Source organism: Dipteris shenzhenensis, chromosome 13 (genome assembly GCF_047967505.1).
Source record: "Dipteris shenzhenensis isolate YYH24624 ecotype China chromosome 13, Dip_SZ_1.0, whole genome shotgun sequence".
In the NCBI taxonomy this organism is placed as follows: domain Eukaryota; kingdom Viridiplantae; phylum Streptophyta; class Polypodiopsida; order Gleicheniales; family Dipteridaceae; genus Dipteris; species Dipteris shenzhenensis.
In genome coordinates, this window is record NC_141608.1 from 36,016,071 (window position 1) to 36,033,713 (window position 17,643).

General features: G+C 43.0%; 1 protein-coding gene across 1 annotated transcript; it reads left to right on the top strand.

The window, feature by feature from the left end:
- Window positions 1–259: 259 nt before the first annotated feature.
- Window positions 260–17,307, top strand: LOC147895354 (serine/threonine-protein kinase STY13-like). Its single transcript, XM_087383491.1, has 6 exons — window positions 260–1,025; window positions 1,321–1,453; window positions 2,014–2,212; window positions 15,997–16,121; window positions 16,224–16,382; window positions 16,487–17,307. Exons 1-6 carry the CDS (start codon window positions 775–777, stop codon window positions 16,838–16,840), a joined length of 1,221 nt encoding a protein of 406 aa, XP_087239617.1. The 5' UTR covers window positions 260–774; the 3' UTR covers window positions 16,841–17,307.
- Window positions 17,308–17,643: the final 336 nt, after the last annotated feature.

A 17,643-nucleotide genomic window follows, 5' to 3' on the forward strand; every position in this document is an offset into this window, starting at 1 on the left:
AATTTAGTTATATTTTACCGATAAAATCAGGAAATGCTCAGGGAAAAGAACCTTCAAAATTTGAAACCCCGAGTTGAGAAAAATGTTTTTGGAGAAACAGGTCCGGGCCATGGGACGAGCTCGTACTAGAGCACGACAAGGCGCAAGAGTATGTGTGAATGTGTGGAAGGCATGCATGCATGATGGGCATGAATGAATGGATGGGCATAATATGCATGATGATCCAACAGTGAATGCTCTACACTATTGATTGCGCCTGTTTGAGCTTGTGCAGGGCTCTTCCTCGCCTCCCCCGTCGTCTCTGAATTTGCTGCTGTTGCTCAGCATCGCCATTGTTGGATTTGGCGACTCTCCCAACCCCCACCTCCCCTTAGAGCTCTCGTACACCTATCCCACACCCCCCCATAGCTTATACAGAGCTCAGAGCTCGCTCGATTTGACTCACATCAACTCAGACGCGAGAGAAGACGAGTGACCAGAGCGCTCTCCCGAGATTTGACAGGCTACGCCAGAGCCAGCCTCGACAGATTGGCTCTTTCGTAGAGAAACACAACGGCCCTCCGCTTGATGGGTCGCCAGCTATCCTCTGCACACGCAGAGAAGCTTGATGTCCCTGGGTAGTTTCGTTTGTTTGGAGGTGTTTTCGGGTGCGAATCCCCGCAGTGTGCAGACACGCTTCCCACTTCTGCTCTTCACTTCCATATGCTTCGACTTGAGCGCAGCTTTCGAATGTAGTCGAAGAATGAAGATGCTGGGTTGTGATAGTATTTTCAAATGAATTCATGGTCCAGGAAAGATTCGGCCAGAGTTCTTCCCGAGAGTGCCAAAGATGCGGTGAAGCTACGACGGGAGGAAGTGTCGGGTTGCCCAACGATGGAGAGCCCCCTTTCGGTGCACAGCCCGGCGTTGGGACAAAGTCCAGCCCGCGAATTTTACATGGATGACAGATGGTTGGTCGACGCCAAGCTTCTCTTTGTAGGCCCGAGGATTGGAGAGGGTGCCCATGGCAAAGTGTACGAGGGCAAGTGCGTTCGATCAACTCTTCACTCTGCTGCGGTTTCAGTAGTTCGCAATTCACTCATTTTTCTGGGAGTTGGGAGGGCAGTGGTTGTAATTTGCGTGCCAGATCTAGCTGTTGCAGTGTTCCAAGGCCCAAAAGATCCTTCACTGTCTGTCGTTTCGTCCGTACAATATCGTCTGTGGCAAGACTGTTGCCGTCAAGAAGAAAAGTCTGGTGAAACACTGAATTCTGTATAGACATAGGAGGCCTGACCTATCTTTCACTCATTCGTTGACATGGGTTTTGGCTTCCTTTGGCAGGTATCGTGATCAGAATGTAGCTCTGAAATTAGTGCAAACAGGCGATACGCCCGAAGAAGTGGCGAAACGAGAAAATCGGTTCTTTCGGGAAGTTTCGATACTCAGCAGAGTTCAACATAAGAATCTCGTTAAGGTTTGCACAATCAACTTTGCAGCCTCCTTTAAGTAGCAACGGCGGCAGTAGCACAGAGAAGATCCGCTTGAAGGTTCTGGCATTGGAATGGACTACCATTGTGGACGACTCACAGTTTCTGAGCTTTTCTAAGTTTGTTGTAATGTCCGCTTTTTTGGTCTGCTGATGGAGTTTTGTCAAGGAACTCAAATTCTGGCATTCGAGTGTCTTAAAAGCGAATTTGTAGTCCTTTATCTTGCTTGGGTTCTTTCCTTTTTGACTTTATCCTTCCCATTGCAAAAGGCTTTGGTTGTGTAGACGCACACCAAGTAGCTGCAACTTGAAAACTATGGCTCATTTATCTGTGCCTGCTTTTCAAATCTCCTACTATGGCTGGTTTGCCCTTTGATTTCGATTCTCAATTTTATGTGATCCCCAGTAGTATTGTTTCCTTCACGGTCACTGTGTTGTCTTTACTCGAACATTGTAAGGATGATAGGTTCATATACGGTGTGTAGCAAGATTTTCCAATTTGTACTGCCTATGCTTCACAACCATCTCACTTTTATGTTTCTCTGCAGTTCATTGGAGCGTGCAAGGAGCCAACCATAATGGTTGTAGTGACAGAACTACTGCAGGGAGGATCTCTGCGGAAATATTTGATGAGCTTGAGGCCAAAACAGTTGGATCAGCGTGTGGCTATTGGGTTCGCTTTGGATATTGCTCAAGCCATGGACTGCCTGCATAATAATGGAATTATTCATCGCGACCTCAAGCCAGGCATGGTGTTCTTATCATTTCCCCTTTTCTCCATTTTGCTCACCTGTTGGCAATTTTATACATAGCGGCTCCTTTCCCTTGAGAACTGGCATGTGACATCTTATTGTCTCTAAAGGCAGTTGTAGCTGAAGAGGATGTGAACAACTGTTAGATTGGCCTTCCTCCTAAGTGCTACCGTTCTGATGACTTTAGTCCTCCGTACTTGATAAACTCAGGACCAAGACCCTTCTATATGCTCAATTATGTTTGTGTAATGTGTGTGTGAGCGCACGCGGGGGGGGGACCAGCTAGAAGTGTTTTTTGAGTGCTTTTAGTTTTTTTGTATTAGATGTTCTTCACTGGAGCAGCTTTTCCTGTGTAAGGGGTCCATTTAGTTTTTTATGTTTTAAATGAGAGAGAGAGAGAGAGAGAGATTCCTGTTTTTTGGAAGATTTTTGTTTCTTGATCTGCTTCTTTATTTTTGCTTAGTCACCTTCTTCCTTTCTTCTTTATATCTTGTTTTCTTTCTCTTTTGACGTATTTTAGTAAGCATTGGATTTGCCCAAGAGACTCTGCAGGTCTTTAGAAACCCATGCTTATGCTTGGGCACTGATGATGACATAAGTGTTGCTTTGCTTGCCAAGTATGTCTTCCTTTTGTTTTTCAAAAAAGTTTTTATTACCTCTTTTTTCTTCTCTTTCGTTTTCTCTTTTATTTTCTGTGTAGATTTTTGGACTTTAGAACAACAAATAATCTAAATTTGTATGATTGGACATATGCTAGTCTTACAAAGGTATATTTTTCTTTCAATATTTTGTTCTGAGTAGTAGCTGTACCACTCTGGGACAGCTACGAATGTGAAATGTTTTCTTAATGCAAAATTTCTTTTACCAAAAAAGAAATTTGTGTGCGCGCACGCTCTCTCTCATTAGATAGATTTCTCTGTCTTCTTGTCTTATATTGAAATCTTCTGATATTTGTAATGGCATGCTCCCTCTTTGGGAACTGCTTCTTGTAATATAAACAAATATGGATTTCACCCAGAAAAAAAAGTGTGTGTGTGTGTGTCTGTGTGTGTGTGTGTGTGTGAGAGAGAGAGAGAGAGAGAGCTGGTTGTCCCTTTCTTTTGGACTGTTCTTTGTAATTTAATGACAAATCAATTTCACGAAAAATGTGTGTGTGTGTGTGATTTAAAGAAAAAGAAAGTGTGTGTGTGTGTGTGTGTGTGAGAGAGAGAGAGAAAGAGAGATGCATAGAATGGTATGTACCCTCTGTTGATTTGGGAGGGACTAAGTGAAACAACATTGTCGTTAAAGGAGTTGTATACAGCCTAAGGGATTGTTATAATTACACCTGTATAAAGGAAAAGAATCCACAGTGTTATGTAGATTCATACTAACTACAACAGAATCACGGGAGTAGCACCACGAGTATCCTCCCAGCCAATTCCTGTTAGAGCATGAGAGCTGACAGAGAAATCCGAATCAAAAATCACGTAAAAAGCCATTCTCCTATCTCTCACTAACTCCAACAAGCCCCATCTCCCTAGATGGATCTAGATGCCACATGTCATCATCATAGGGCCTTCCTAATGCATCTTTTCACCCCTCTCTTGGGATACTTTAATTTTCCTTTGCCCCTAGGCACATTTCTTGCATTAGGCTTTTAGCCTTAGATCCACCTAGTCTGGTGCTATCAACCCTCACCTAGGACCTTGACATTAATTCCCTCTCGATCATTTACATGAAGCGCAAACAAATATATTACAAACATAGATTCTTAAAGGGAAATGTTGACTGATTCTTCCGAGGTCATGCTACCTCGGCTAGAGCGTAACATTCCTTCCCTCTTCAGACATCAGCGTCCTCGATGGTAAAGTCTGGGAACACTCTCCGCAACTGGTATACGGATTCCCAGGTAGCTTCGGATAGAGGTTGACGATGCCATGCAACCAACACCGTGGGTATCTTTCGATTTCGTATTTGCATTGTTTCTCGGTCCAGGATTCTTGTTGGTTTGCGCCTTGCATTCTCCTCTATCTCCTGAAATAAAACCACACCTTCGATTAGTGAGTCACCTGTATGTAAAAATTTCTTTAAGCGTGAAACATGAAACACTGGGTGCACCTTACACCCCTATGGCAATTCTAATTTATAGGCTACCTTGCCTATTCTCTTTAGAATTAACCACGGCCCACAGTATTGAGGTGATAACTTAGCAGACTCTCCTGAAGTTAACGACTTCGAGTGCGAAGGAACTCTGAGAAAAACTTTTTCTCCTTCCTTAAATACTCTTATAGACCAGTTTTCATCCGCATACACCTTGGCTCTATCAATAGCCTAGCGAATATTAGCTCTCGCAAGTGCTAGTATCTCCCGCATCTGAACCACAAAGTTCGCGGAACTAGGCACTTTCTGAGGTACTCCAACTATAGTTGGATTCGCTGGTCTATAACCATAGTTCAGCTCAAACGGATTGAACCCTGTAGAGGAATGTTTTCTATCATTGTAGGCAAACTCTAACAATGGTAACCACTTGTCCCATGTATGTTGCCTCAATGACACATATGCCCTCAGCATATCCTCTAAAGTCTGGTTGACTCTCTCCATCTGACCATCCGTTTCAGGATGATCCCCACTACTCTTTCCCAACTCAGTCCTTAGTGTCTCAAATACCGCTGTCGAAAAATGACCGGTAAATCTGACATCTCGGTTTGACACTATGGATCTAGGCAATCCATGCAGATGAAATATATGTCTAATAAATAAATCCGCCACTTGCAGGGCACTAACAGACTCTCTAGTCGGAATGAAGTGAGCCATCTTGGTTAGACGATCAACCACCACAAGGATAGAATCATACCCTCCTTGTGTCGTAGGCAGACCCACAATAAAGTCCATGGAAATGCTCTCCACTTACTTAGTGGTATCTCCAAGGGTTGTAAAAGTCCGGGTGGCTTCACCCACTCGGCCTTACTTACCTGACACGAAAAACACCGTGTCACATATTCATGAATATGCTTTTTCATCTTTGGCCAAAAGAAATCTCACTTTACGAGATCATATGTCTTCTCGACTCCTGGATGTCCCGCACACGGGCTATCATGGCGCTATCGAATGACTCTTTGCCTGAGATCATTCTGACTAGGTACTACTACCTTGCCATTTCTTTTCAGCATACCATCCCTTATGGTATATCTTGCATATGTTTGGCCTTTTTTGGATGCCAGGTCATCCTTTTCTTTTTCCCCGGGGTTTAACACATGAGCCTTAGGCCATAAGCTCTGGACAAACTCGTCCACCTTTTGAGTTTCTCTAATCTCGGTCATTAGAGCACTCTCTAATACCGTAAAACTCATATTGTGCAAAATGCGAGACAACGCATCAGCAACCTTATTATCTTTTCCTCTTCGGTACCGAATCGTGAAATTAAACTCCTGCATGAGCTCTGCCCACCTAGCTTGGCGGCCCCTCAAGTCAGGCTGTTTACAAAAATGTTTCAGAGTATCATGATGCACATAAAACTCTGAACCATACAAATAATGCCTCCATGTTTTCAAAGCGTGGATAACAGCATACAACTCCAATTCATGAGTTGGCCAATTCCTTTGAGAGGGAGAAAGCATCTTGCTTTCAAAGGCTACTGGCCTTCCCTCTTGAAGGAGAACTGCTCCTACCGCAATGCCACTTGCATCGGTTTCCAGGAACAACGGTTTCTGGGAATCAACTATTTTTAACACTGGTCCTGTGACTACCGCTTGTTTTATGGTGTTAAAACTTTCTTGTTGATTCTGTCCCCATATAAAAGGTACTTTATCTGAGGTCAGATCAGTCAATGGCGATACTATTTCGGAATATCCTTTGATATGCCTTCTATAAAACTGGACAAATCCCAAGAATGATCGCAACGCGGTCAGACTCTGAGGGATTGGCCAAGTTAGTATCGCAGCCACTTTCTTCGGATTTATTTCTACCCCCTCAGGAGTAATTATGAATCCTAAATATTTAAGCCTAACCATACACAGTATAGTTTTCTTTTTATTTACATAAAGACTGGCTTTCCTTAAAGTACTGAACACTATTCTTAAGTGTTCACGATGCTCAGTAATACTTTTACTGAACACTAGAATATCGTCAATAAAATGTACTACAAACTTTCCGATATACAGACGTAGTAAATCGTTCATAAGCATGACGAATGTAGCTGGAGCATTGGTAAGTTCGAAGGGCATTACCAAAAACTCATAATGACCAAACCTGCTTCTGAAAGCGGTTTTATGCACATCCTCGGCTCTAATGCAGATCTGATGGTAGCCACACTTAAGATCTATCTTGCTGAAAATCACGGCTCCATGTAATGCATCCAACAAATCATCAATCCGAGCCATCGGATACCTGTGCTTAACAGTGATATTATTCAATGCTCTGTAATCTATACAGAGGTGAAACGTATCATCCTTTTTCTTCTTTAATATCACTGGCGAAGCAAAAGGTAAGAAACTTAGTTGAATCTGCCCCAACTTGAGGTATTCTTCCAGTTGTCTACGCACCTCTGCCTCTTTAGTAAAACTCATTCTATAGGGAGGTCTATTTACAGGTTCTGCCCCCGGGATTAGTTCAATCTTATGCTGAACATCCCGCTCTGGAGGTAACCCATAAGGTAGCTCATCCCTAAAACATTCAGAGAACTCCTCTGTTATAAGATTAGCCAGCTTGGCCATCTCACCACTCTGCGCAACATCAGTGCTAGTCGAAGAATCATCAACCGGCTCTACCAATGCCGTACAAAGGAATAAAAACTCTTCTTGAGCTTTTCGGATTTCCATCACGGAAACCAACGGTTCTACCATCCTGACTGTATACGCATAGTCAGATGGGTTAGTCTTTAACTTCAGCCTCTTCACGAGCTTGGAGTTAATTACATTGTGAGTTGATGCCGAGTCAAACAACACAATGACATCATGATTGGCCACTTGCCCTTTCATTTTAATTAACTCCGTATCATTAAAGGCTGTATACCCCGTTGCTACGGGCTTAGATAGGATGTTATCAGGTGCACTCGTTACTAGCTTAGCAACAGACACACATAACAAACAAGGTACTAACCTCTGAGAAGATCCCGCTAGCTGAATCTGCATTTCTTCCGCTCTAGGACTTCCCTTCATTTCCACGTCGCATTCTGAGACTACCATCTCAGCCATCCGACGATCCTTATTCCGCGGACAATCCTTCCACTGATGAGGCTGAAGGCAACCAAAACACAAGCCTTCTCTCCTCGTTTTTTCTCTTTGCTCTGGGTTTAAGGGAGACTTAGACCAAGCCCGGGCTGCCATTGGGGTTACTTTCCTTTTCACTCCAATGGTGGTACTTGATTTAGGAGTTTCAGCTGGTTTCGCCTGCTTGGCTTGACCACTCGGCTGAGACGTGGACAATCCTTCCACTGATGAGGCTGAAGGCAACCAAAACACAAGCCTTCTCTTCTCGCTTTTTCTCTTTGCTCTGGGTTTAAGGGAGACTTAGACCAAGCCCGGGCTGCCATTGGGGTTACTTTCCTTTTCACTCCAATGGTGGTACTTGATTTAGGAGTTTCAGCTGGTTTCGCCTGCTTGGCTGGACCACTCGGCTGAGAATCACTCCCTCTACTAATCCACTTCTTCTTAAACCCAGATTTCATTTGGTACCCATACTGGGTTCCAACCTGTGCAAACCCACTTGGCCTGCTGCCCTTGGCATCTTCATAGTTTAGGGCTATGGCTATTGCATCATCCAACGTGTTCGCATACTTAGCCCGAACTTCCATTTTAATCCGATCATTCAATCCAAATATGAAATCTTTCACTTGGATTGATTGAGGTAGGGGTTCCTCAACCTTCATTACACTCTCTCGAAACTTATCAGTGTATTCTGCCACTGACAAATTTCTTTGACGAAGGTTTCTATACTGATCCCAAGCTCGAGATGCTTCATCAGGAGGTAAGAAGTGTTTCCTGAATTCTCTTTTAAACCCCTCCTAGGTAGTGGATGCAATAATATCTTTCTGTTGTTTAATCCACCATCGATCCACTGCCTCACTAAACATGTGGGTGGCCTCGCGGATCTTCTTGATATCATTTCTTCCGATTTCACAAATGGCGAACGCCTCGTCCCATTTGTGTAACCAGGTCTCAATGACATCAGAACTACGGTCATTCATCCAACCAGAATACTTTTCCGGCCTATAATTGGTAATATTAGGTACTTTAGCCTTCCTAGGCTCGACCGTATGGACACTAGACTCCAGTTCCATTGGAGCCTTTCCCTTCTCATCTCGAGAAGGTCTGGCAGACATACTGTGTATCACTCTTCTAAGTTCAGACTGCCCTGCATTGGCTTGTAACTGTTGCGTTAATAACCGTTGCAAGGCATCCTCAAGTAATGCAATCCTGCCAGATAAGGTGTGAGCTATTGGGCGCGACACTTGCTGGTCGGCCGGACTCCTGATTCACCAGGGTCCCTCCTGGAAGCCCCTTCTTCTGCTTCCATTCAGGTCAATGGGTGTTTTGTTTTGTTTTTTTTTAACACCGCTAGAACATTGTATTTACAGACTAACAAAATTCAGGGTACTGGCACTCTGACACAATTCCCTATACTAGGGAATACCTGCAATCCCAGCTTCACACTAACTAGGCATTTGACACAGGCATATATCCAAATCCCGCTTTTCCCTATACTGGGAAATTCCTGCAAACTAACTCTGACTGAAGCACACAGGCACATACACAGGCATAATATGTCCCTGCTATAGCATCGAACCTTCATGCAGACTAATCACTTACGAGACCCTCTTCATGTAAGCGGAGCGTCAACAAAGACTAATCAGAAAAAAAAACACAGAGTTAACGGAAGCTCCCTGGCTGATTGCTCCTGCTTCCCGATTTGAAGAGTCTACACTTCACGTAGTGCAGACGTCCCGAAGCTTGCAGCCTCCACGTAACTGCCTGATTGCAAATGATACGATCTTTTGCAATGTCTTTACGTTCCTTCGTCAATGTACGGGGCATATGTCCATCCACTTTTCGCATCGAAGGCCTCCCATACCACAAGCCACTGCCCGTGCGTCAGCTTACCCCGCTAGTCCGTCGTTCGCTATCTGTATTCCGTCAACCTGCCTCACGGGAACCCTCCGCTCCAGCAACAGCTTAGAAGCCTGGAGGTTAACTGCTATGCAATATATTTGTTAGCGTAAGCCAGTTCGTAGGCCAACGCCGATCAAGCCTCACGAATAGTCCACGTAGGCCTTGTACCCGACCGCTTCAGATCACACTACTAGTGAAGCGCATCATTCATGATACCAAATGAAACGATCCTTTCTCTGTACTTCGTCAAGTCAGCCGTCGCGTGGAGGTCACGAGCCCAACTCTTTTTTTCCCGTTTGGCATCACGCATAGCTCTCTGATCACACGCCCACGCTGTTCGTCGTCACACCTCTTCTCCACGAAGTAATCGTGGGATCACGTCCCATTCACAAGCTCCTTCTTTTGTTCGTCCAACTTGACGCTCTGATACCAAATGTTATGTAGATTCATACTAACTACAACAGAATCACAGGAGTAGCACCATGAGTATCCTCCCAGCCAATTCCTGTTAAAGCATGAGAGCTGACAGAGAAATCCGAATCAAAAATCACGTAAAAAGCCATTCTCCTATCTCTCACTAACTCCAACAAGCCCCATCTCCCTAGATGGATCTAGATGCCACATGTCATCATCATAGGGCCTTCCTAATGCATCTTTTCACCCCTCTCTTGGGATACTTTAATTTTCCTTTGCCCCTATCCACCTAGTCTGGTGCTATCAACCCTCACCTAGGACCTTGACATTAATTCCCTCTTGATCATTTACATGAAGCGCAAACAAATATATTACAAACATAGATCCTTAAAGGGAAATGCCGACTGATTCTTCCGAGGTCATGCTACCTCGGCTAGAGTGTAACACACAGAGCAGACTTGCAGCTATGCCAGTGATAGTCATCTTAAACAGATGCAATGTTTGAGTTTTTTACTCTTTGATTAGTCTTCACCCTAAGTACTAGCAACCTTTCATGTGTGCTCTCATCCATTCTTCTAATTCATCAATGAATAAACCTAAGAGAGTTACTGAGATGGGGCAGCCTTGTTTAACCCCTATGTTACTTATGATTATCTTTTTCCTTGGAGATTGACCCATCTACAAGTGGCCTTGCCAATTAGCTAGTACTTTCTCACACAATTTGAGTATGGCTTCCTTGAGTGCTTGAGGGATTTACAGTATGGGATACTGTGCCAAAGGCTTTCTTGAAGTCCACAAAATAGCAGTAGATAGCTTTGCTTTTATTCTTGGGCCCCTCTGAATAGGGACCAGATGGTCTACCTTTAAATGTTTGGGCCGGAACTGCCTGGGATGGTACCCTTATTCCTTGTTCCCTTGCCCACTTACTGATTTTCTCCTCAAGGATGGTGCCATACAGTTTAGCCAACAAGCTGCCTACCATGATTGTTCTGGAAATTTTGCTACCTTATTGTCTCCTCCTTTGTGAATTGGCACTATCCTGCTGAGTTGCCAATGTGTGGGGAATCCCTCTTCAAAACTTTTATTTATTATTGTGGTCAGCATTTCTTTTGCTTTGTCGCCTTCCCATGTCAGCATCTCTGCTACTAAGCCTTGTGAGTCCGGAGCCTTCCCATTGGCTAACTTCCTCAGTCTTCTCTCACGTTTTCTTCTTTAATAATGCCATCAGTAGCTAGGATGGAGATCCTCTGGGTCCACCTCCTCCTCTGTCTCTTTCGTGGAGTCTCTGGACAAACTGTATAAAGCCTTCCCACATTGCCTTCCCCACCTGGGATTTCTTTCCATGCGGCTTCTGGAAAAACTTCTGGGGTATTTCTTGCTCTTCAAAGTGCTTGAGCCGCTTGTATCTTAGAAATCTCTCTTTCTTCTTCCTATCTGTCTGTACTCTCTGGCCTTTGTTTCTTTTCCTGCTGTGTCTGCCGGTAGTTTGTACCATCGAGATTGATAGGGATGGGTAGCCTACTAGCCACAACGAGGATGTGGAAGGCTTAGGAGGAGGAGTGAGAACTTTTCAGAACCTGTAAACTAGGTATGCTTCTGAAAACGGGGTCTCCTCTTTCTTGTGAGGGGCTTCTTCCTTCAGGCTGAAGAGTTGCTGACAAGGCTTTGATACCATGTCAGAATATTAAGTGCTGAAGTATGCACCTGTGCACAGCGGATAACGAGGACCAACTCTTTCCAATACACACTCAAAAAGAAATCTGAACCCACAAACTGTAAATGAACAGAGAGATAGAGCGGCAAAGGTACTTCAAAAAATTAATCAGTTAATATTCACCACAAGAGTGGCAGAATTGCTTCAGGATGAAGCCACAACTTCCAGCAGATTGCTGGGCAAAGTACTCTGAAAGGCCTGAACAAAACTGGAGTATGTATGAGCCCTTTTTTATCTTGTTCCCATACAGGTTGTGATGCCACTTGCTCAAGGCATGTAGGATTGCCAGCTTCTCTTGGTCTCACAGATGGTAAGTGAGCTCTTTGTCATCGAATTTTCTGCTTTCAAAGGCTGTCACCCCTTGTTCTTGCCTTAAAACAGTCCTCAATCCTTTACAACTGGCATCTGCCTCCGGCAATGTACGGCTATGAAAATTTGGGGCATACCAACCGTAGGGCATGCATTAATGTAAATTTCAGATCTTCAAAGATGAATTGAGCTTTGTTTGACCGCATGAAGGCTTCAATAAATCCATGAGAGGGGGCTTTTCTTTTTGCAAGATGGTGTATGAGTCGTCCATAAAATGAGACAAGGCCCAGAACCCTCTCAGCTGGTTGGGATTGTGAGGCTGCAGTCATTCCTCAATATATTTAATAAATTTCTCAATTTAATATTCCCACGATTTGTGGGGGGGTATGAAGGACAAATTGATGTAATGGGGTGTACCAAGGGGGTACAAGGGTTGTGTGTAGATTAGTGTGACCAGGTTTGGTGGTAGAAGGTTCTATCAGGTGTGATTGAGAGATTCATGGAGCTGATTGAGAAATCAGTGGAGTGATTTGTGGATCTGGAGATGCTATCCTTTGGGGCACATGCATTGTATCAGTTGCCCTTATAAGGGCCTCTCCTCTTTTCAATAAATCTCTCTCTCTCTCTCTCTCTCTCTCTCTCTCTCTCTCTCGATTTCCAACACCTGTTGGACATGCTTAATGGGCTCTTGCTATAATCGAGGATGTCCCAGCACATATCAGAATAGTAGTGGCTGCAATATCTTATTGATCTGTGTTTGGAAGGTAGCCAGTGCATTAGTCAATCCCAAGTGGAGATGCTCTCCTTTGGGGCACATGCATTGTATCAGTTGCCCTTATAAGGGCCTCTCCTCTTTTCAATAAATCTCTCTCTCTCTCTCTCTCTCTCTCTCTCTCTCTCTCTCGATTTCCAGCACCTGTTGGACATGCTTAATGGGCTCTTGCTTGCTCTTGCTATAATCGAGGATGTCCCAGCACATATCAGAATAGTAGTGGCTGCAATATCTTATTGATCTGTGTTTGGAAGGTAGCCAGTGCATTAGTCAATCCCAAGTGGCATCATCTTGAACTCAGTTAAGCTTTCTGTGCGAATGGTTGTCTTTTGCTCATTACACTCTTTTGCCCTAATTTGGTGATATCCCGAATCTACCATATTGAAAAACTAAGCACCCTTAAGTTCATCCAACAAGTCATTAACAATGGGGATTGTAAATATGTTTTTAGTAGTAGCCTTATTGAGAAATGAAACATACCTCCAAGCAGGATCTCTTGCGTAAGCCTACCTGCAAATACCCCAACAAACTGTGCTTGTGGCCAAAGCAATTTGATCTTCATCATGTTGATTTCTTTTGGCAATTGTTTCTCTTTAGGTTTGCGAATGTGACGGTCTTGTTGTCAAAGAACTTCTTGATTCATTATGGCCCGACCTGGAGGTTTTGCTTCATTGCCCCCAGTGGGATGCTGTACACAACATGAGGATCTCGTCTTTGAGTGCTCTTTTCTTGATGTGGCTGTCATGCCCGCCTCTGCTTTAGGCTGCCTTAGCGAGCAATTCGTCGATTTGGACAATTTGCCCAATCATTTCTAGAGGGCTCCTTCTTGGCCATTCGTATATTGGACGGCCACCCTTAGGCTTGGTACAAGATAGTCCAGGACGAGTTCTGGCTCATAGGGTACAAATGTGGAAAGATCTTTGAGTCTTACCAATTCATTGTCGAAGACTAAGCTATCTGTAGCACTCGCCACTTCTTTCAGTCTGTTGACATGAAAGACTGGTGTCAAGTAATTGCAATGTGTAAGTCTCATCATTAGTCTTTTTAAGGATTAAGTATGGACTATAATAATGTGGGGATACATTGTACACGATACCAGTTTTCATTACCCGCCGGGAGTCCTTAGGAATTCTCAAATAAATCCGCTGGCCTTTCAAGAGAACTTGAGGTGGAGCAATTTTGATTGGCATAAAACTGTGCTCTATCCTTGGGACCTTTATGTTTTCCCTTGCTAAGTGCAACATTTCCTGTTGCTATTGTAGGGCTCTAAGCTGACATGCGTAAATTAACATGAACGGACTCTCCTTAGCAGGAGAATGCTTAGCACTTTTATAAGCAAACTCTACTAGGGGATGAGTTTGGGAATGTTCTTGGATTCATCTAGGTATATGCTTCTGCCGTATTAGCGGACATGCAAATTTCACCTTGTGAAGTTTTCGTCCAAGTTGCGGCGTGTTGGTATTGCGATAATTCTTTCTATCTTAAATGGTGCGTTGCCCTATCAACTAGATTTAGATTTAGATGCTCGTTTGGGAGAGACTAAAATGAAATCGTTTAGACTTCACAAGCAGTTGTAGCTTGAATGAAGAGATTTGGACTACTTTTTGATTAGCCTTCTCCTTTAGTGCTAGCCTTCGTCATGGCTGAGTTTGCCCTTCACCTTCGGAGTGCCGACAGGAACTTAGTACGAAGACTTTGTATAAATGGATGCTCAAGTATGTGTGGGTGTGTGGATTTGTATGTGTGAGCATACTTTTATACTATGGTCTACACCCACTGTTGGGCGCTGATGACGTCAGTGGGGATGTCATAATAGCTAGTCCCTACTATGCGTGATGGAGTTTATGGTTTTCAATCTTATGAGTGACTCTCGTGAGATTGAAACTGCACTATGTTGTGTTTTTAGAGGATGAGTTTGGGAATGTTCCTGAATTCATCTAGGTATATAAACTCTACTAGGGGAAGAAACTTCACCCAATCAGACTGTCTCATGGAACATATGTATCTTCCATAGTCTGATTTACCTAGACTCTTCGTCCAGATCCTTCTACCTTACTGCTTGTGTACAGCCTAGGTAGGCAGCCTTCCAAACTAGGTCTGCAGCTTCAAGGTTCTCTCCTTCACTTCCAGTGATGAGGCTCACATTAGGCTTTGGTTGATTAGTGGAACTCATACTTAGTCTATCCAACTTCTTGAATACAGCTGCCGGAAACACCCAGTAAATCTCTCAATTTTAATATCAGCAAGCAAACCATAAAAGCTAAATGACTTCTCAACAAGTAGATGAGCAAGTCGTGTTGCTGAACTTTTTTCTTGAGTATCCCCATCTCACCAAAATTTGGAGTTGGCATGCGAGATGCCATGTCGCAATATCCACCCACAATGCACACTGCAAGAAACTTGACAAATAGAACATCTGACTAGTCTGAAGTCACCTTCACCTCTTTAGCAGCATATCTACTAGGTTTTTTGTGTAACTACCTATATAATCGGCTCGAATCCTATGCACTCACATTCTATGCTTGTAGGCCCCCGAAGAGAGGCCAAGCATAAACCTCTCTTGAGAGCACAAAGATCAACAAATGATGTAATACTGACCAATATTTGTTATAAAAGATATGCACTCAGATGTCTACATCATGGGGGCCGTAGGATATGATATAACAATAAAAGGAAGATTATTTCAGTTTCTTTCACTCTTCTTCTATAGCTGAGCTGCTGTGATATACACAGCAAATAGTGTGTAATCATATGCTTCATTCTTAACAATCAGCAAATGTGATATTGTTCCCTTCCATTTTAGCTGGCCCTTGTGTATTTTCCTTAATAGGAGTGATAATGGCGCTAATTCTTTTGGTAACCCTTTGACCTTTTACTAAGATGCATCAACATAATCAGATGCTTTATCATTTTTAACTTGTGCATGCCTTGTTATCTCCATACATATGTGGAAGAACATCCTGATGTAATGGCACAAAATCATTGTAATACTGCATGCTATATAACATAGGCAGATATTGATTGGTAGATAGCAACATAAAGCTAACAAACAATCACCTAAGTTCTTTTAAGTGGCACTTAGAATCCTCTGACTGACGGTAGAGAGTCCTCTCTATCTGCTCTCTGAAAAAGAAGAGAAGAGAATGGTAATGACATGGCTGTTCTTCAGTTCTCATTCAAGCAAATAAGGCAATTGTTGTAGCTCTTTAGACAACTTTGTTTTTCAGTTATTAAGAAAAAAAATCAGACCAATTCTTCTGTCTAGAAACTTTAATTTTCTAGACATGCACAGTTAATCCATAGTATTTTCTGTTCAACCTTGTTTCTGAAAATGAACTCTCTGGTAATGGTCTTCCTGATTCGTGCTCTCTGTAGAATCTTTGGTTTCAGAGCTGGCTAGAAGACAAAAAAACATATGAAGTTTAAAATAACAAGAAATGCAAGCTAATAGAGGTGATGCTGTGGTTTTTTCTTGGATGTAGATAATCTTCTTTTGACAGCTGATCATAAGACAGTAAAGCTTGTGGATTTTGGATTAGCAAGAGAAGAAACATTGACAGAGATGATGACAGCAGAGACTGGAACTTACAGGTGGATGGCTCCAGAGGTCTGTTGCATGGTAGTGATTCTTTTCTTCCTCAAGAAGGTCTGAAAGTGAAATCAATCTCGATCTGAGCATCAAATTGTATTTGTTTTACTGGTTATGTAGCTGTACAGTACAGTCACCTTAAGAAATGGGGAGAAGAAGCATTACAACCATAAAGTAGATGTGTACAGCTTCTCGATCGTCTTTTGGGAGCTCCTAACAAACCGGATGCCATTCGAGGGCATGTCCAACTTGCAGGCAGCCTATGCAGCTGCTTTTAAGGCATGAACCTTTTTAGGAGGGAAATTTATTCTGCAATATATAATTTCACTTTAAGCAAACTTTATGATGTAACCTTGTTGCTCATTGTAATTTGTTATTTACAGGGAACAAGACCTAGCCTTGCTGAGAGCTTGAACCTTCCAGAAGAGTTAGTCTTTATCTTACAGTCTTGTTGGGCTGAAGACCCCAATGTTCGGCCTAATTTTGCCCAGGTGGTTCGCATGCTGAATACTTTCCTATCAACTCTTCCAGCAATTGAGCAATCTGCCCCCCAGCTACAGATTGTCTCAAAGAGTATGCCTGTCCCAAAAGTGATGTCAAGCACCAGCTCCTCCAGAGAGAAGGCAGACAAAATGGCTGACAGCAGCAACCCTGACTCCTTAAGCAAGTCCAGAGGTGGCCTCTTTGAATGCTTTGGTCGCTGTTTTCTTTCTAGCACAGGCAATGGAATAATGTGACCAACTATTTGCTCACCATGCCATGTACTTTTAACGGAACTTATTTCATTGCACAATATAAGCAAATGGAAGATCATGATGCAGGTCTGATGTTACTCTTTTACATCTGAAATTGGTGGTCTTCAGCTTTATGTCATGACAAGTATGACATGTATACAAAAGAAAGCTGCAGTCTTTACGACTCTTTGGGCTCTAGCAGAGAAGTTGGCAGAAGTAGCTAGTTACCTGCCAGTTTTCAATTACAAAGCAAATGCCCTGGTTTTAAGGACTGCTGTGAAAAGCTCAGGTTTTGACCATTGTAATTGTACCTTCATTTGCATTGCTTCCATGGCATTTACTCTTACTGCCTCAATGTTAATGTTGTAATTGCCACATGAGCCCTTATCTATGTACTGGCAAGGGAGTAACATTAATCTTCTGCTGCGTGATTGATCTACTATAAAAGTTTTACTCTTCCACTATAACATGTACTTGGAATGACTGCTCATTGACTGGTGTAGGTTGACAATTTCCCGATTTTTTGGATGGTTCACGTGTCTCTAACTAGCTATGCTCATGTATTGCTCCCTGTATACAAATCCCTCAAATAGTAAGGATTGCTGATAATCATCAAAAGCCTCCGATGATTGTCTTCATTGGTTTAATGTATGAATACAAAAGTAGAGTTGAAGTTGAACAAATGAAGGAAACAGTAGAATTCAAGAGTGATTCACTAAATCATGTTGCTCAGAACTATTATCGATGATGTCTAGCCTTACACCATTGCATCTATGTTCGATAGAAGCTGCATGCAGGTACCCATT

What these genes read in the sequence shown, in the direction of transcription:
- LOC147895354 (XM_087383491.1), top strand. Translation starts at nt 775, where the DNA reads ATGAATTCATGGTCCAGGAAAGATTCGGCCAGAGTTCTTCCCGAGAGT. An exon ending in GGCAAAGTGTACGAGGGCAA is followed by an intron (nt 1,026 to 1,320) that starts GTGCGTTCGATC and finishes TTCCTTTGGCAG; the next exon opens with GTATCGTGATCAGAATGTAG. An exon ending in AACATAAGAATCTCGTTAAG is followed by an intron (nt 1,454 to 2,013) that starts GTTTGCACAATC and finishes GTTTCTCTGCAG; the next exon opens with TTCATTGGAGCGTGCAAGGA.